This window comes from Thunnus thynnus, chromosome 3 (assembly GCF_963924715.1).
Source record: "Thunnus thynnus chromosome 3, fThuThy2.1, whole genome shotgun sequence".
Taxonomy (NCBI): domain Eukaryota; kingdom Metazoa; phylum Chordata; class Actinopteri; order Scombriformes; family Scombridae; genus Thunnus; species Thunnus thynnus.
This window is the reverse complement of record NC_089519.1, coordinates 2,357,495-2,378,007: the sequence shown is the minus strand read 5'-3', so window position 1 is coordinate 2,378,007 and position 20,513 is coordinate 2,357,495. Positions and strand designations below refer to the sequence as shown.

General features: G+C 40.1%; 1 protein-coding gene across 1 annotated transcript in view; it reads left to right on the top strand.

The window, feature by feature from the left end:
* Positions 1-20,513, top strand: part of usp43a (ubiquitin specific peptidase 43a) — a 100,840-nt gene that overhangs the window by 55,184 nt on the left and 25,143 nt on the right. Inside the window, exons 5-8 of the mRNA XM_067580224.1 lie at positions 2,048-2,183; positions 4,915-5,059; positions 15,977-16,145; positions 18,048-18,159. Coding sequence (XP_067436325.1) covers positions 2,048-2,183; positions 4,915-5,059; positions 15,977-16,145; positions 18,048-18,159 — 562 coding nt within the window. The remainder of the gene's footprint in view (positions 1-2,047; positions 2,184-4,914; positions 5,060-15,976; positions 16,146-18,047; positions 18,160-20,513) is intronic.

Below are 20,513 nucleotides of genomic sequence, written 5' to 3'. Positions count from 1 at the left end.
TGTGAGACAAATACCGCTATATGAAATGATTTTCAAACGTTCCCAAATTCATGATTCTTCTCACCACATGATTAAACGTTTATTAAATGCTGTTGCACTTTAACACACAGAAGACTGCCGAGATCCTGAACAAACAAACAAAAGCAAAAGTATGTATGAAACCAAATGAATACACTGACCATAGAAGGAGCTTCCAGGGTAAAGAGCAGCAGCAGCAGCAGCAGCAGCAGCAGCAGACTGCAGCATGATACATTAACTCGCTGCTTAACTTTGTATGTTTTAGTTTCATATAACAAATCAGATCGTAATCTGATCTAAAATGTACCGGTTTTATTTTTTAAATGTCACTGCATTTCATTCGTCTCAGTACAATATGAAGTTTTAGCTTGCAGAGATCCTTATTTTGAGTTATGTTATTATTGTGCAGCAATGCAGTTAGAAATGCGGATGCGTTAAACAAGTCTTTAACTGCACAACAGCAACCTTTTATGATGCAAGAAGAAATGTATTATTGTCATTGTGTGTTTTCTTAGACGTTTCTGTCTGAGTTATCAATCAGCACCTGAACACACATATTCAAATGAGCTGCTGCTGTAAAATACTTAAAAAAACCTAATAGTTCACTTTGAGGGATTAAACTTAAGTTTAAAGTCTTAAATAGAACATAATCATTCATATTTGTTTCAGTTAATTGAAACAGGTTTAAAGGTTTGAACTAAAATAGCATGCTCAGGAAATATATGATATATGATTGCTAACATGCAGAAACTCTGCAATAGAATTTCATGCAATTTGAGCGTAATAGCACTAGCATAGCTTTTTAAAGACCCTTTTTAATCTTTTGAGGCGGAAGAGTGTGTGCACTGCTTTAAAGACTACCAGGCTCTAAACCAGCAGGGGGGCTGGAAGGCTGCAAAAAAAAAAACCCCTCTGCTTTGTAACATGACATCTCTATTTCCTGTTCCTCTTGAGTGTCATCCCACACCTCTCATCCCGTTTCATTTCACATCTCAGCGTCTCATCTCGGAGCATCTAACAACGTAAACAAAACAGCTGCTCAGACGCTCCGCTGTCTGCTCTGTCAGCCTCCCCACTGCTAACACATTACCCACCTGAATAATGCATGATGGGAAACAGGAAGTGGAGGTGTCAGCGATTACACCGTCTTCATCCCAAATGAGATGGCGTGACGGTACTCTTTTACCTATTTCGGTCTTTACTTCGCCTCTCTCCTTCACCTGCCCTTGCGTCTGTTCTCTCATCTTCTCATCAAACTCCGTCCTCAGTTACAGATCCAATCATCTATGTATTTTTTTTATCTCCCTATAATCTCTCCATCATTTCTCATTCCATCTCCTTATTCATCACCATCCCCGTGTTTCCGACAGGAAGTGATAAAATTGTTGTAAATCAGACATGTCCCAGCACACATCAGCTTCCTGCGGGATCAACGCCAATGTGCTGATTTAGCTCGGCATGTCCGGCCTCGCATGAGTTCACACATACGCACCGGAGAGAAATGAAACTCTGAAGGAAACATCTGAAAATAGTTTAATCGCTTCAGATATGAAGTCAGACACAGAAAAATCCAATTTTGTACAACAGTATTGTCAGAGGAAATCTTTCCCCCCCAAACTTATTACATTCAAAAGTTCAACAGTGCATTTCAAAGCCCCCGTTTTATTGAGTGCATTGTTTTGCTGTTTGGCAGCTGAAATACATCAAGACTCAGCTAAGCTCAATACATCTCTTTAACAAACTGACTACATGATTTATGTTGCCCCTGTCATCCCCGAATTCTGCATAATTACATTAATCTCTCTCTTTTTGGTTTCGGTTGAAGTGTTTGTCTCGACACTATATAGTTGACACTATGGAATATACCATGTTTATGGCCTTTGGAATCTGTAAACCTGCTAAATCAGATCTTTGCTGTAACATGTCATTTGTGTTCCTCTCTCTCTGGCTTCCAACCCCTCCCTCCCCTGAAAATGCACACACATAAATACACACTTCCTCCACCCCCCCCCCTCTATTTGCCCTACAGGCCGATGTGTGTGACCCTGGTGTTCAGTACAAAGGGTCAGAGGTATCTGCGGGTGGGGCTGGCTGTACCTCTCTTTGGTTCCCTGTCCTGCCTGAGAGCCATGGTGGCAGAGGAGGGCAAAATCTCTCCAGACCAGGTATACACACACACACACACACACACACACACACACACACACACACACACACACAGACAGGTGCAACCAGAGAGTGAGGGAGATGTCAATCAAGCAGAGTTTAACACGCCCACACAGTCCTGAGAGTAATAAAAAATATATATACATATGTATAAATGGTTTCTTTTATATGCAAAAAAGCTAAATTTGGTGATTCCAGCCTCTCAAAAGTGAGGATTTTCTGCTTTCTTCTGTTCACATCATTAAATACTGAGTATCTTTGCGTTTTAGACTGTTGATGGCGCCTCACAAGCAATTAAAGGAGCAGTTCTGTGATATTTTGATGGGCATTTTTCACATTTTTCTGGCATTTTATAAGCTACACAATCAATAAAAAAAAAAAAAAAAATCAATAACATAAGTAGTTGTTAGTTGCAGCCCTGGCTTACTGGGACACCTAATTGGAATAAAGCCATCGTTAACATTAGTAATTACACCTGCGCTTGTCCTTCTTTTCTTCAATTATTTTTAAGTGAAAAAGAAGCACCCGTGCAACCATTCCCAACTATATTGACCGTCTCTACACATGAATGCATGCACACACTTAGCTGAAATGTCACCGACAGGAGAAAGGGTAAAGGAAAAGGTTCCAGAGAGGTGTGTGTTCATCAATCTTGCACTTGTCCTACGACAGATGATGAATAATGTTAGAATTTCTAAACCTCCATCACATCAGGAGAGCAGCGAAAACGCAAATGTGCCATGAAATGAAAAATACCTTTTTCATGGTTCATGAGTGCATTATTCCACTAGCAAATATACATGTATGTCAAAATGCAATCTGTGCAATAACTATAAGCCCCATGAAATCTCACTGTGTAATAAACACAGATTGGCATCAGTGGCAGAACAGTAAACATAGATACACAAACCAAAAATAGCCTACAGGGAGAGAGAGAGGAATTATAGAGTCAAATAGATAAAACATGGATAACAAATGAGATGAGTGATGCTCTTTATGTGTCTGTCTGTCATTCAGCTCATCTTCTTAATTAAACTGTCCAGTTTGAAGCATCTTTTTCAAAGTTTTTGTTATGTAACAGAAGATTAATTTCAAGTTTCTGGTTCCCTGATGAGGGAAGTCATTTCATTTCACAGCATGAGATTAACTTGTTAAGCTATTGCATTTTGTTTGTTCGGACTGTATTGTTAAAGCTCCTACACACCTATTGTCCACCCACGCTGGTGTTTTCACTCGTTTGGCTGACTAGACCGATATCCAGGACTGTGTGAGTCTGAACGCTCTCAACACCTCCCCCACTCTTCTGTTCATTTTGTTGGAATTGTTGTGGAAAACTTCTACCTTTCTCAGTCTTAAGCCGGGCAGAGATGGCTTAAAACAGATGAAGCCTCATTTTAAGACATTTCTTTTGCGATGTGACCCAACAGGGAGAACACACACACACACACACACACACACACACTGAAGGGATGATTGAATGGTCATCCCTTCAGAAAGCTGTGGAATAGACAGCTTATTTGTTGCCTTTTATCTGTATCCATAGCTCCATCCCTGACCAGTTTCTTTCTTTGAAGTATAATTTATTCGAGTATGATTTGAGTGAGTTTGTGTGTGTGTGTGTGTGTGTGTGTGTGTGTGTGTTTTACCCCCATATAAGCTACTTAGTGGTACCACAGTCATCTTTTCAATGCCTCCACCTTGTAAGCATCTGTTAAGCTCCGGAGCCAGTTTTCAACTGTCATTAAATCTTTTACACCCTTTTCATCGCTTCATGCCTTTTTTCTCTACATAAGAATTATTATATAACATGTATTTGATGCTTATAGATGTACTTAAAGAAGATGTTGTTGCCCTACAAACAAGTTGTTTCTGATAGTATACTATGATTGCATAGGCAAGTACACTGTCTGTCAGTTTAACTCACACTTAGGCCTGTTTCTGAGTTCAGTGATATCACAAAGTGGTGCTGTTGCTATGGTTACCTGCAGTTTAGTCATCTTTGAGCACAGAGATAATTTAACAAGACACCTGCCAGCCAATCAGACATACTTATTGTCCTTGATCATAAAGTATAAAAACAGAAAGACGTGAAGTGTTAGTTTGCACATAAATACTTACATGCACAAAATATAATATACATGACTCTCCATTAATCAATACATTTTTGTCTGTTTTACTGTCAGGGCACTGAAGCTCTTGATTTAAACAAGAAACTAGGAAATTCACAACTCTGGTAGATACAAATTAAGACATTGTAAAAAGAAATGAGTCTTTAATATCATTCCTTTTGCAGAAGTTCGTGTCTTTGATTTTTAACCTTGATGTCTTTCAGTTGCCGAGTCGTGGTCTCTGATTTTGTACTTGTTTGAGAAATTCCTTTTAGTCTTTTGCAAGCTGCTTTATGTGATTTATTTCTAGAGATTTGAAGCAGCAATCTTTAGGGTTTGCTTTGATTTATGTCTGCCTACAGTATCATTGTTGGTTTATTTCTGTGAGTCATACTTTACATCTTCATAGCATGTTATCCCAGAGGGTCAGCACTGGTACCCATGTTTTTCTTACTTTCAGTTCAATTCATTCTAATTCCTCTAATTAATTCTTTACTGTCCCTTGTGAGCAAATTTGGTTTGCAGCTACTAGAAAAAAAAAATCCTGGTTCAGCTCTGAAAAGATGACTTTATTATAGTCATAGTGTGTTTTAATGTGATGTCTCTCTCATGCTCCCTGCAGGTCATCCTATCAGAGTTGTACTCCACGGGTTTCCAGCGTTCCTTTTCAGATGACGACGACCTGACGGCAATCGCCGATAGCGATGTCATCTACGCCTTCCAGGCTCCACCCCTCTATAGTCGTGGAGGCTCTGCACCACACTCAGGTATCCATAGTAACAGCTCGGATGTCCATCAATAACACTGTCAACACATGACTTCCCACGCTCATTTGGCAGTTTTGCTCATTCCTCATATCTAATTTTCTCCTGTTCAGCCTCCCTCTGTTGTTCTGATTAACTTTTTCTCACGTGTCCTTACAATTCATTAATCACAGTGTTTTTTATCACAGGCAGACATTTTACTTTAGTGAGGAGAAGGCCCGGTGTCTGCAATGTGCTTTGTATTCCTCCTTCATTCTTTTTCGTTACGCACGATGGCACCCAAACAAATTAGTCTGAATGCCAACCTGATGCATCACATCATCCAAAACGGAAAGTTAACTCGAGAAACATCAAGTTAACTAAAACGCTGAGAAGTCATCAGATTGTGGCGAGTAAGAACAGTTTCAAACTTGCCTTTTTTGAATGTTCTCACAATATTGTATGCACAACATTGTGGCTTAAATGTCTAAATATAGACATAAATATGTGTGTGTCCTCTTAAGATAGCAGTGTAATGAACCTCACTTATTTTAGATCAGGTCAAATGAAAATGTACTCGTGTGATGGGACAGGAAATGGCATGTAGGGGCTGGCATGGTTGGTGGGCTAACAATAGCAGTCACTGTCCTTGCACAAACTACATAATGTTGTAGCTTCTCTTAATGCCAACTGCTCATTTGAAGAAAATCCAGCAAAACACATTTCTATAAAGTCAGGAGGAGAGTGAAACAGGATTTAAAACTTATTAAACTTTTTTCCCCCTGTCCATTTTTAAAGCTAACAGGAGCAGCTTGGGTACTTCTGCATATCATATCTAATCAATTATGGAATGTGGTTACAGGTGCTTAGACAACTTCCAGTGGGGTTAATGAAGCAGGGGTGAGCATCATCCTCGCGCTGTGGATGGATGGGAGTCAGGCTGTGAGCTTTAACATTCAGTCAGTGATTCAGTGAAGAAAAAATCACTTTTGTATTTCGTTGCTGAGGCAACCTGTGTGAACACTCTTCCCACCCGGATTGCATTACTTTTTACATTCTTTACTTTTTACATTACATTCGCTGCTCTTCTCCATCTCCGCTTCTAGTGTGCTGAGGTGAATCAGGCCTGTAGATCTTATTGCACCAGCAGCTCTGCTCTATCTGTAATGGTCATGTCACTTTTACTAAACACAGACTTATGTTTTATGGCTAAACAGCCGTTTCTTTAACGGATCCACAAGGGACTTAATTGAGTAATGTCACTGAGTGAGGTCATTTATAGTGGTAACCTCTGTGGCTTGCCAGTTAGGTCAGTTGAGGTTAGTTTTTGTACAGCAACCTACTGCTGAATGAAGCCCTTATAGGGGTTTTTGTTACCCCCAGAAGAAGAATGACATCAATTATTCACTTCTGTGCTCAAAGTGCTCATGAAAAATTAAGACTCTTCACTTTCTCAACAGGAGGTATGTCTATTGTCACTTCAGTACTAAGAGAGGGAGCACACACACACACACACACACACACACACACACACAAACACGCTTGCGTGAGCAAAAACACACATCAACTGTGTAAGTCAAGTAGGTAATGAATCCATCAGAATTACTCTAGAGAGTCTCAGAAATACACGACCTCAAGGAAAAACCTTACACATAACTCACACACAAACACACACACACACACACACACACACACACACACACACACACACACACACTGGTAATGACTCATGTGACTTCCATTCCGTTCGAGCAATCTGATGAAAATGATGAATGGCCCTTATCTCCGAATAATTCATAAGATCACAGCAGACCAGATTCCAGGATATCATAACTTCATTCAATGGGATTTATGTCATGTTTTATAAAGTATAGCATATGAATTTACACACTCATTACAGCTGAGACTGTAGCGTAGCATTACGGAGATAAAAGATGATGTATGGCAGCATTTTCTGCATAATTTCTTCTTCTTTGTAAAGAGGACAACCTTTTGAAAAAGCATTTAAATAAAAATAACACAGGAGCTGTTTTTACATTATGCATTATTACAAATAGGTTTTGTCTGTAATCTGAAGCATCGTGGAAAAGTGTGTTTTGTTGCATTTTTGTATGTAGTTTATTTTGGTTTGTCTACTCAGTTTCCAGTGAATAAGAATGATTTAGCTTTTTTATAATTTGTCATCACACCAGGTTTGACAACTCAGAATAAAATGCAACCTGGAACATGCACCTGTACGTATTTGATTGGCCAGTGCAGCACCTTGTCGGATTGGCATTGCATTGCGTTCTTGCAACAGTTGCAACTAAGGTCCCTGGCTGGAGCCAAACCGGAGACCCTCAGATCACATGGCTTTCCAATCACCAGGGATTGTCTGAATTTTTTTCAGGGTACTATAGTTCATATATATAGTCCATATATTTTACACTTGTGATTCAGGCACTCAAGTTGAAATGGTAGAGGTTAAATACACACACAGCCCAAGTCTTCCCACACACAAGACAGATCAGTGTTTTTGAAACCAATTGTTATATTCGGTCCTCATCCCAAATGTCAGGTAGTGCAAAAGGTCTCTTCCTCAAACTAGTGTATTCTGTACAACCACTGAGCTACAACATTGCAATCATGCAGTTTGTCTTTGCAGCTTGTGAGAAGTTAACGCCTACTGCTGCCATGACAGGACTGCATCAAAAGCCTGTAGGGCCAAGTGTGCTATAAAAAAACACCAACTCACAAGACAACTTCTTGAGGAAGTCTGAATTTAGCTTTCCTCCAAGAGATGTGAATTTGTTTGGCATAGTCATGTGTGACTGAGGTTACTTTATACAGGCAGAAATAGAGTAAGAAAAAACTAAAAACATTTTATTTAGGTATGTAGAGTGTGCACTCTTATCCTCATATACAGTGTTTAAACACAAGACTCACAGAGCAATGAAACCATTATCTGGCTATTGTTCATGTTCTTACCAGTAAGAAATCTGTAAATAATTCAGGAAATCAACTTGTTGGAGACGTTAAGTTTTCATTCATTGGGAGTGATCTACACTGCACAAGACATGACACATTTATCATTTGAAAATAGGTTTGAGTGTCTCTAATTTTGTCAACTTCTCTTATTACCAGTATCAACTCTCAATAACAACCTGCTGATCATACTAATGTACGTGCTAACCATGTAAACAGACACCACGTAGAGCAAGGTTCACTGTATTATTTGCAGGCATGAGAAATGAAACACTGCGATGACATGTGAAGCAGGCTAATTTATCTTGAGTCTTTTTTTTTTCTTTCCAAAATCATACGAAAATCAAATTATGCTCATAAAATTGGATTTGTGTCACAACAATAATTATCACAGGGAATAAATCTTATTTCCAAGGTTATTAAACATAAAACCAACAGCTCAACGGCTCCACAAACCAACACGTCTCATTTTATTGACTGATTTTTCTGTTGAGCTGCTGAAATTCATTCAGGGTGTTGTAACATGATGCTAGCTTGTATATAAACAAGGCAACATTTATGCATAAATTCAGTCAGTACCGAAGTGGCAAAAGTGTTGTCCGCATAAGGTGGACAACATGTAATAAACTGGTGAGTAAAATGGAGAATTTAGCCATAATGTACTGTCAGAGAGGTTAGCTCAGCATGTGGTGAAGAATTATAGTTTTCTCCGACTGAAAGCAGGCTGCTGTCACATACTGATGTCCTCCCAGGTTTGTCTTTATCTCACTGTCACAGCATGACAATTTGTAGGTCGCTAGAAAGTTGTGCAGTGACTTTAAAAACTAAGGCGGCTGTGTTGCATGGCACAGCTCTGCTCAGAAATGCACTTCATGCACCGTCCTCTTCAGACTGAGGGAGAGTGACGAGGATTTATAGGCAGAAAATATGCTTTCACCACGGTAGAATCTGGACATGCAGTAGCAAGTAGAGATGATAGTTTTCTCCTGTGACATAGGGTTCATCATCACGTCTCCTTGGTCCTCCTTTTCGTCTTGTGATCCTGAAAATGATATTTTTCAAAAGAGACAAAAGAGGCCGCTGGTAAAAAAAAAAAAATTGTATTCTTGTTGAGAGAGAGAATTATTTTTAGATTTTTTAGGGATTGACCTTACTGAAATGTTGTGTTCAGACTGACAATAGCATTAAGAGCAATAGAACAAAAACACAACCTCCTTATTCATTTCAATGAGACCATAATGTTTAGCTGGAAACCCGATGAGACGACATCATCCAGCCAAACACACCAATCAAATACACGCAATCCCATGCATGCCATTGGAGCATTAATGGTGTAGTTGTCCTGTTTACCTCAGAATTGTCCAAATGTTGTAAAATGCTGTGTCATAGTGTTATAGACTGATGTGTCTTTGGGTTTCTAATAAAGCATCAGACTCATAGATCTTTCCTGGATACATGTTTTTAATGCAGTGCTTTTTTTATGTGTAAATGCCAGGTATTGGAAAAACTTAATGTGTCCAACTAGTTGAAAATGCACCTTTCTCCTTTCTGACTGTCTGACTGTTGGGTCATTACGTTTGTCAGTATGAGAGATTATGATATTTAATTGTTTCTGGAGGAATTCATACACCAGATTAGGTTTGGGAAAAGTTAATCTATGAGTGTGTTTGAAGCACTAAACACATCTCCACTTTCCCCTCATACTTTCATACTTGTGTCATCTTCATTTTTCTTTTTTTTTTTAGTCTCCACCCCCACATGACTTGCTGGTAGAAGAGCAGTGATATTAACAAGCAAAGGAGGAGGAGGAGGGGACAGAGTGGGTGCATGCAAGTATTGATACGGTCCAGTGAATAATGAGTAGTCATTTATAGCATGATGAAAAGCATTGAATATGTAAGCTAAACTGTTATTTTTGCATGCAGTGATGCTGGGGAAGGTTGATTTTATGCAGGGAATTCCTCTGTCGTCATAACTGGCTGTATGCGGCTGTGCTGGATTTCTCCGAATTTATCACTAAACTCTCTTGGGGGGGTATTGAATCAGCACTGCTCCCAGGTACAATAATGAGGTTTCGCATTTGGAGGAAATGGCAGCAGGAGGTCTCATGATGGAACGAAAAATCAATTAGGTCAAAAAGCACCAGAATATCGTCCTATTTCACCCTCAACAATCCAAGCGATTTGCACATAGAGCGATGAAACTCGAGCGACTTCCTGCTGAATAGAAGCTCAGAGAAGCTTAGCGTGCTAACTTTGCGCGATGTTCTCTTGATGCTCTTGAAATTAAAAAGTAAAGGCCAGGCTGGGCCACATGTCTCCTGGGAAATGGAGAGGTCAGTCGAGATTTGTTGTGGGAGTCGGTTGCACAGAGAGATGCCAACTGGGCCGAGGAGAAAGAGACTGTGTGTGTTTAAAAAAAGAGAGAGGATTCCCGGGAAAGGTGGTTAAAAAAAAAAGTGATATTTCAGTGAAGATAAAGAGATCTGTCACACAACCAGCATCTACATTCTGAGATAAATGTAAAAGTCTCTTTCATTTTCTCCTCCTCCTTCTTCCTTTTCTCTCTCACACACACACACTCAGTGTAAACAGCGAGTCCGCAAACAGCTCTCTCCAGCGGAATATTGAGTGTTCAGGTCCTGTCACACTTAACCGCGGAGTCGAGGTTAAGCCACTGTGTCGTTCCCATCAAACCGCTGAGGGCTGCATGCGGACGGAGAGTCAGGGATTTTCAACATTACTCTGGGGTATTTATCTGAGTAGTCACATCCTTTTAATCAGCTCCTCGCAGTGCAGATATTACTTCTGTGTTAGTGAACACACACTCATGTTGTTTATGCGCTCGGCACATTAAACAAATCACCTCTCACACTCCCACACTGCCAATATTCTGCCAAGTTTTACTTTTGTGATTCATGCCATTATAACAGGACATTAGCAAGATTTATTATACGTAGGACTTAATAATTTTTGCCCGTCATTAGGTAGCTCAGTACGAAGAGGACATGAAATGAGGGAAGAGAGAGAGAGAGAGAGAGGAGATGCCATGCAACAGAGGTCCCTGCAGACTCAAACAAGTTTTAATTATGTGATATAATGTAATACATACATATAGTATAGACATACTGCACTGATCAACATAAACCTACAGAAACACACAGCTTATTATCACTTACATAAATAAACTCACAGATAAAGACATCTCACATGCAAATTAAACCCTGCAAAGTGTACACATCCTGTGCAGTTCCTTTAGGAAACTTACAGGCTGCCTAAAGCGAACTCAGCGCAGAAAAGCAAAAAAAAAAATCTTCCAGGAACATTCACAGAGGAACTGGTGCCCCTCCAGTAGGATTTATCATTTTAAAATATCCGGAAGAGAATGAAGACAGAAAGAAATTTGGTGTGTCTACAGTTGGAGTGCTGATAACCACGACCGCCTCTGGAATGTGTTCTCAAATCATCTGGGAAATAACAGCTACAGTCAGATTAGCTGCCTTATTATTACAACCAGTGCTGTACCATAAAAAGCCAGTGTGAATGCCAACTTGAAAGCTTTATCTGCACTAACGAACACAACTAAATTGTGTTGAAGAACCAGTCAGCAGGGCAGAAGACACTGGACGAAAGGCTCTGTGACATTTAGCCCCTTTTTAGCTGCAAATACAGCATGTTTACAGTTGTGTGTATTTATTCACATGTGTAAACAGCTAAAATGTGCTACAATGGAGCGCGGATTAGTGCCGCATGTCGCTAGACCAATATTTGAAACATGATGCAACTTAGTGCAAAATACTGAAGGCCATTTCAATGATTGCAACTTTGTTACTTTTATCTTTTGTTTTCTCTTAATATGAGAAAGAAAAAGGGGGATTTTTTTGGCGACTGTTTAACAACATCGTGCCTTCGACTAAAGAGACCAGCAGTGGAAAGATAAAGTCGATGCAGTGAGTAAAAGAAAGAGAAGCCAGTAAAAAAAAAAAAAAAAGGGAAGGGAAAAGGAAGAGAGCAGCATCAGGTGTATTTGGGTACTCCCCTTCCACCTCCTTAATCTGTCATTCTGCTGTTGGCAGAAAGCTCAGGTGCTTCGTTGTCATCAGGGGCATTCGTGGTCAGATGGCTGTTTACTGTCAGGACCTCTGATTCGACCAGGGCCAAGCCCACGGCCCCCCTCGGGTATTTTTAGTCAGGTGTGTGGATTGCATTGACAGGGGTCACTCATTGGGTCTCAAACCACTTGGGAGGAATGTCATTTCTAGTCTGGTCAGAATCCTTTTTCTGTTACACAACTTGCACTATTTTTACACATCAGTAATGAACAAACAGAGCTGTTTGGGAAAATGAGGCAAAAAAAAACTGTTTGCCTCTGGTGAAACAGCAAAAATATGATAAAAGGAAGCTTTTGTGCAGTGGCATGAATACCTGCAGAGTAACGGCACCGACAAGAGCATAGTTCTAAGTGATGAAGAAACCCACAGTCTATAGATATTAACCGAGACACTGTCATAAAACGTTTTCTTATTCAATCGCTCCTTGTCATATTGAACCCCTGCTGTAGCAGCAGTTAGCAGATACTTCACACCTCTCAGAAGAATAAAGTTGTCACTCAGTGTGGAGTTTAGGAGGTCCTTGATTTGCATAAGTCTCTTAAGATAGAAACTGCAGTGCTGACTGTGTTAAGATGTAATAATAAGTGGTAAAATATATATATATATATATATATCAGCATACTGTGTCCTCACCCATCAGACAGATCTGAAACACACTCACACAATTATTATTCTAAGACACATTGTTTTAATCTCATTTCCTGACCACATCTATGGAGCTGAAGGCTGATTTATCCCAAACAGTTAGATAGTGGAGAGTTAGGGGAGGAGGAAGAAATAGAAAACAGATAGTGGCGATGATAAATAGAAGAGCAAGGAGAGAGGGAGTGAAAGATAAGACGGAGAGAGAAGAGACGGAGGACGTCGAGGGACGTCGAGGGAAGAGGAGAGAGCGAGGGCCGGAGGAGGGATGGTGCCTTCTTCAGGGATGAGCTGTTTAATTAACATCGCCATCCTCACCACCTCCGATCTCAAGAGCAACTTCTGTTTCTCTTTTTCTTTCTCTCTCTCTTTAACCCCCCCCCCCCCCCCCCCCCTTTTAGTATCTCTATCTATTTCTTCCTCAGTTAATTTCAGTTCCTTTGTTCATCTTTTCATTATAACCTGATTCAGCCGTGCCATTGTCACAATAACAACAACAAATGGTTCAATATTATGCAGATCAACCACTAAATCAATTCATTTATGAGAAGACATACAATGTGCAGTATTTCTTCCCCACTGTAAACGTCCCTCCTGACTGAAGTCGTGCTGCTTCTCTACATTTTGTTATTTCGCTTCGGGAAGGACTTTTTAAAATTAGAAAGCATCGCTCTTCCCTTCCTTCTCCTCTTCTCTTTCTCACAGTCTCTCCTCTTCTCTCCGCTTTGGTTTCCTTTATGTTTCACGCCTCCTTCGATCTCTCTCTCTCTCTCTCTCTCTCCACCCCGTTAACACCTCCCTCTGTCAGTGGCTCTCCTCTGTCCATCTCAAGGTGGGAGGGAGGAGGTGAGAATGAGAGTCTGGCAGGTTCTCCCAGCACACCCAGGAGATGTGGGTGAAATCACGCTCCTCGCCATGCATGACATATTACTCTCTGTTTCTGAAATGACTCACTAAAATACTGATATTGGTTAAACTGAGTTATTTTAAAGGGGACATAACATGTTTTTAAGGTTGTTTCATGGGTTGTTCACAATATCAACTTGCTTATTATGGATCAGATTTCAGCTCGAACATGTACGGATGTGTTTGAGAAGTTTCATTTTCGAGTAAAGAACGAGCAATAGAAATGAAATCCTACTATAACTGTTTGTTCACATTGCCTCCTAAGCTGGAGGAAGCTGACCAATCAGAACAGACCGGGCTCATCAGGAGGCGGGGCCTTAAAGAGACAGGAGCTAAAACGGCCTGTTTCAGACAGAGGCTGAACTGAGGGGCTGTATAAAGGACCAGTAGAAGATAAATAAGGAGTTTTTCAAACTGTAAATCATGCAAAGATATTCCATCAGAGCGACAGAATAAAAGAAATATAGACCTGGAAATGTGCCTGACATGACCCCTTTAAGGTTATAGATACAGACTGATTATAAAAACCGTTATATAATATATGGGTTTAAATAGGTTTACCTTTCACTTAATATGTAAATATGATAGTTATGTATTCATTACTGGAAATTCTTGTTTAATCCTTCCACTATTACTGGTTGTTTCATATAATTTAAAACATTGAAGATAATTATGTTGTTTTTTTCTTTAATTACACAGTATTTAGCAGTGAGTCATGAGGATTCACTAGCATGTTGTACAGTTTGGGTTGAAACAAAGCTGATTGGTATTTTACTTTTAAACCTCCCCAAATGGAAAAGTGAGAATAAAGGTGACTGGGAGGGTAGAGGGAGGTGTGACGGGGACAAAGAGACAGGAGATGAATTGGCTATCTAAAGGGCAGGCAATATGCACAAAATGTCACACTGAGGTTCTCCTGTCTGCTGAGAAAAACACCATCTCCAGTTCGGTCAAACATTAGTCATGCCCAAAGTTTGGTGTTTTTCAATGTTCTGATCTCGCTTTAATCATTAATTATTTTTTTTAAATCAAAAAGTGTATTTACTTCCTAAAATTCAAGTCATTCAGCAATAATGGTGGCCTTCTCTGTCATTTTCAGTGTGGTACGGTATTTGTTGTCTGTGATGCAAAACAGAAATGCTTTCACACATTTCCTCTTGAGCAGAGTTCAGTGTGTGTCTAAATAATCTGTTGACTTGCTTTTGTAAAGGTGTTACATCAAAGTTCTTCATCTATTCACGGTTGCTCTCCTGAGTGTGTGTTTTGGTTTGTTTTATGTGTGTGTGTGTGTGTGTGTGTGTGTGTGTGTGTGTGTGATATTGGAAGGTGGCAGTGATTAATTGCACGGCAGGGATCGAACAAGCATTGTTTAATTAAATCCTCTGATAATGTCAAAGTTTATGTTTCCTGGGAGACAAGAGGTTGGGCCATCTGTATCCCCTTCAGCTATTCCCCACCATTAATCACAGTATGTGCATGTGTGTGTGTGTGTGTGTGTAACTGTGTGTGTGTGTGCAGATGCAGTTCTTTACAGCTCCTCAGGGTAAATAAGAATCAAAGGGCAATTCTAGCATAATGGAAATTTTCTGAAAATCTTTATAAACATCACGGTGTAAAGTGGCACATTAGATGTTTCTCCTTGCATAACAGTTTCTCATTCTGACACCCAAAGCTGTTTCATAACTCCGGTCCATTTCAGTCCTGCCTCCCAGCTTGATAGAAACGCTTTTGATGTGAGTAACACTTTCACAGAAGAAGTGCTGGGAAAGGTGCAACATCACAGACTCTAACCCAGCAAGTTTTTTTTGCATTCTGACTGAATTTTTTCTAAATGTAGATTATAAACCTGAATTTTACCCAAAACATAAATTCTAAAAATGAATTTAAAAAAGAAATACAAGTTGTTAGTTACTGTACCTCAAATTATTCTCCTCATTCTGTGCACCTGCTAATTATTGGAAACTAATAGACCTGTTTGTGTCTTAAATAACTGCAAGTTTGAAGCAAATTTAAATTGCAGTTTGTTAAACAAGTTTTTATCAAGCTTATAATTTACATATTTATATATTTCATTTTGGTTAAATATGATTTTATCAAATGACTTCCACTTCCTGTTTATACCTACAGCAGACGTGAAAACTGTTGTTCCCAATTATTGGTATTTAGGTATTTCCTTAAGAAAAACTGTTAAGGCCAGGCTAACAAATGTAGTTTTTCATAATGGTTGCCAGTAAGAAACCGTACTGCACCGTAACAGTGAGAGCTTAGTTTATACTACGGCCTTTATTAACAGTTTGCCTTTCCTCCGCTCTGCTCAGGGTATCACCACAGCCTCCCCTCCTCTCCTTACACCTCCGCGGCTGGGCCAGATGGTCAGAGGTTACCGCCATCCGGCACACTCTCCTCTGAATACCTGAACCAGGGGGGCTCCACGAAGGTCCTTCTCCTCATCTGCAACACAGCAGGATCTGGCCCTCAGGCTGTCAGGTGAGCTGTGGGCTGATGGTTGTTCTTATTGTTATTGTTTAGTTTTTATTGACAGGTTGGGTTTGATCTTAAGTGTTTTTATTAAGCACACAACAGCAAAGAGTCAATTAACTTAGATTACTTTTCAGAGATTGCATTTGAGGATGACTCATCTTACATTTGTGAGACTGTTTTAGAGTCTTCGAGTACAGCAGCAGACACATCTTTCCTCCTGCTCTTTTGTGTCTACAGTCTTAAATAGAATACTTATTCTCCTCTTTATTCACCTAATGCTCTCTCTATGTCAACATCAAACTTCTGTTCGACTTTGACCTGTATATCTTTTGCACAAATTCCCCAGACTGTGCTGGTTTTATTTAGCTTGTGCAGCTTAAGCTCCAGCTGGAAGCTGACGGTGTACAAACCTGAGACAGAGTCAAGCAATGTGTTCAAATCGGAGCATGTGGACATACTTTGCTTTGTTCCCACTTTACTGTGCATGTTTGTGAACGACAACCTGATTGAAAAGTGAGTAGGCATACTAAGCATCCTTTTTAGAGCCAGTAGCCTATTTTCTTTTGACTAAACAGGGTGCTGGAATGATTTCATCTCTGCACACGGTGACTGGATAGGGTCAGCCAGCTTTTTTTAGGCACACTCATGGTGCAAACATAATGTTCCAAATCCCAGTGGAGCTCTGTCAGGTTTTTAGTGTTGTACGCTGATAGTGAGGTGTGTGCAAACCATCACCGTTAATGGTGCCCTAAATAGTCAGGAGATTTCCCACATAGGGATCAATTAAGTGTAATTTATTATTGATGTCATTTCAAATTTCTCCTCGTTCATCTGGTTTATATCATGTGCTTGATCTTGTTGCTCTTAGCTGATAAGAAGGAAACTCAGCGTGGTCTTTTGTTGCTGTGTACACAATGTTCATGCTCATAAGTCTATGTGTGGATGGGCTTTAGATGCAACCAGATAAAAGACATTCTTATGAAATGTCTGATTAATATCAGGATGTATCACTTGGTGTGCCACTGTGGTAACAATCTGGATTTCTCTACATAGCCATCTATCCCCAGAACACTTCTTAACACTAGTAACTATTACAGTATATTAATTATTTTGTCATGGGTGTTAGAATTTCCATCATCTACACTACACATAGCTAAAAGTATGTGGACACCTAAACAAAGAATGTAGACAGTCAGTTTGCACCCATCTACCTATAAAATACCCTTGAAGTCTTCCACTGTCACAGGGAGCATTCAGTAAGCTTTCAGTTAACCTGGAGGCTGCAGAGAACTCATTATGAGGCATTGATGCATCGATGATTTAAAGACTTGTCTCTCAGTTTTATTTAGCTCCTGACAGCACATAATGTCACTTCAAGTTGTCAGTACAGGACACAAAGCACTGACAGTGAAGCCTTGATGCACTCCACGCCGGACAGTTTGACAGATGTGGCGATGATACAATAAGTTACAAGGACCTTTACTGGCATAGTTTTAATAGTTTAGGACTTTCAACAGTCTTAGTCGTCCTAAAGATAACCAAGAATAACTTTCAGTGTGCCAAAGACAGAAGCACTTTGAGTTTCACTATGAATGAAAAGTGCGGTAAAAATTAAATGTATTATTTATTATTATTCAATTATTTATTTGTTCTTTTATTTGGATCGCTCAGCAATCTCAAAAGAATGTCCTAAGAAAAGTGATCCGAGCCGAAAGCGTTTGAACTGATTTTTAACATCAAAAGACTCTCCTGTTGTGATTCTTTCATTTCAAAAAATATCTACAAATCCAATTCAATCTTGTACAAACAAGTTTTTTGGGTAAAAGCAGCTTAGATGCATGCAAAAATGGAGTATCTTTCAGTACCTCCAGCCTACTGAAATATGCCTCCTCTCCTCTCCTCTCTCAGGTTTGGACCTCCATTTCTCATGCGTGAGGACAGGAGCGTCTCCTGGGACCAGCTGCAGCAGAGCATCCTCAGCAAGCTCTATTATCTGATGCTGAATGGATCTCAGGCTCAGGTAATGCACCCCCAATAACCAATAACACAGGATGCACACAACTTTGCGCCCTGGTACGACTCAGCTCGGGGGTTCCTCTTCTTTGATCAGTTTTCATTAATGATGGTTTTTGTGTTTAAATAGTTTCAATTGTTTGTTTTTGACTGACTGAGATACATTTGAAGAAGAAGAGTAATCCCTCAGATGCTTGTGTTTGTGAATTTTATGATGAATTTCAGTAAGGGCTCATTGCTCTGCTGACATCATAAAGCAGATTCCCTGTTTAGCAAGCTGAGTGAATAATTGTTGGATTCTGTGTTGAAGCTTCAGTGCCTAGTAGTAGGTGGCACGTAATTCTTTGTGCATTTGGCCGTAATGGCTCCTCATTATTGAATACCTACTGCAGTTTTGTTTTTGATTTATTCCAAATTAACCACCGTTGTTGCTTCAGTAAACTGAAACACATTATTTCTTAAACAGTGGTCTGCCGGTGCATTTGTCCTAAACAGCTTCCAAACACAAAAAGGACTAATTTTTTGAATTGCTTAGTCTCTGCACAAGATTGATAATATTCAAACTGTGTCCTGTTGTGTCCCTCCTTTGGATGGTTATGCTCTTTTGAGAACACTGGTGTCCCTGTATATTATGCTGAAGAGTCTGCCTTTTATCAAAAAAAAACAAAAAAAAAAACACTCTAATTCACCATACAGTACCACTGAGGACATTATGTGACCACACACACACACACACACACAATCAGCCCGAGCCTTTTACAGACAAGTAATTATGGTTTTATGTGCTGAGTGTAAATTTAATTATGTCACCACCCACTAACGCCACAATAACACAAATCCTCGTCTTTAACACTGTAGAAGACAGAAGAGGAAAGAGTGAAAAGAAGCATGTTGCTTTATAATAGTGCTGCTACATTTGAACACGTTTCTGAATTAAGATTTACACGATATACCCTGTGATCCTGTGAAGTCTCACATGTCAAAATCAACCTCCACTTTCTCTTCCACTCAGTATGTATCGCAAGTTTTGACGATGATCCCTGACAAGCGCACGTCCACTTCAGCTCCATCTGTTTCCCCATATAATTGATCTGTACACCCAAAGCTCTAAACTACAGCGCCACTCCTATACACGCACACACACACAGACACACTGTCCCCACTGCTGGTCTTCGAGTTGCCATGGGCAACGCCATGGTGACAGACAATATTTGAGGTGGCCTTATCCAGAGCGAGCAGCTTTCAGCTTTATAAGAAAAGAGCCAAAGAGGAGGAGGAAGAGAGATATCAGCCTGTTTTTACTGATCACTATCTCAGTTTCTTAGTTACCTCCTCAAAGCCTGTCAGGCCAGATATAAACTTGTCAAACCCTCCCCTTGCCCTCCTCTCCCCTTTCTTCTTAATAGGAACAATCACAAGGGTCCTTTTGGTTGCAGATTGTACAGATTTCGTCTTTGCCTGAAAAGGCCGTCCATATCCCAAGGGTTCAGCACTTTAGTTCTTGCTGATGCTTTGTTATCTCACTTCTAAAGAGAACGTCTTTATTGTCATTGCACATTGTTGTGCAACAGAATTTGCTGTGCAGCTCCTAAAACGGGTTATTTAACATTCCACACCTGCACACACACACGTACACAGATACACACACCTGCCCATACCGAGATATAACAATAATAAAAAGATAAAATCAAAAAAAGTAATAAAAATAATACATTGTACATTGGACCAAATGCTATTGCACCTTATAAAAATATGATTGCACATTACATAAAGATATTTATAGATGTTATTGCTCACTTCCTCAACTGTATGGAAATACTATTCCAGTTGTTAGTGCTGTGGTGTGGAGTGTTATGATGATGTTGGGGGGGTGGTGGTGGTGGTGGTGGTAGGGGGACAGTGTTTTGTGGAGTTCAGTTCAGTGATGGTTCTGGGGTAAAAAGCTGTTTTTGAGTTTGGAAGTGCAGGTGTTTAAGGCCCTGTAGTGCCTTCCAGATGGCAGCAGAGAGAAGAGATGATGATAGCGGTGAGTTGCATCCCTCAGAACGCTGCTGGCTCTGTGGAGGCAGCGTGATCTGAAGGTGTCTTCCAGTGAGGGCAGGGGGAGAATTACTCTCTGGAGAGCTCTCCTGTCTGTCTGCTGCTGAACAGTTGGCATGCGGTACTGTAATACAGTATGTCAGTACACTCTCTGTAGAGCAGTGGTAGAAGGACACAAGCAGCTTCATGGACAGGTTGGTATTCCTAAATGTCCTTAGAAAGTAGAGCCGCTGTTGAGCCTTTTTGATAAGAGCCGTGGAGTTGATTGTCCATGTGAGGTCCTCTGTGATGTGGGTTGCTAAAAACTTGAAGCTGGAGACC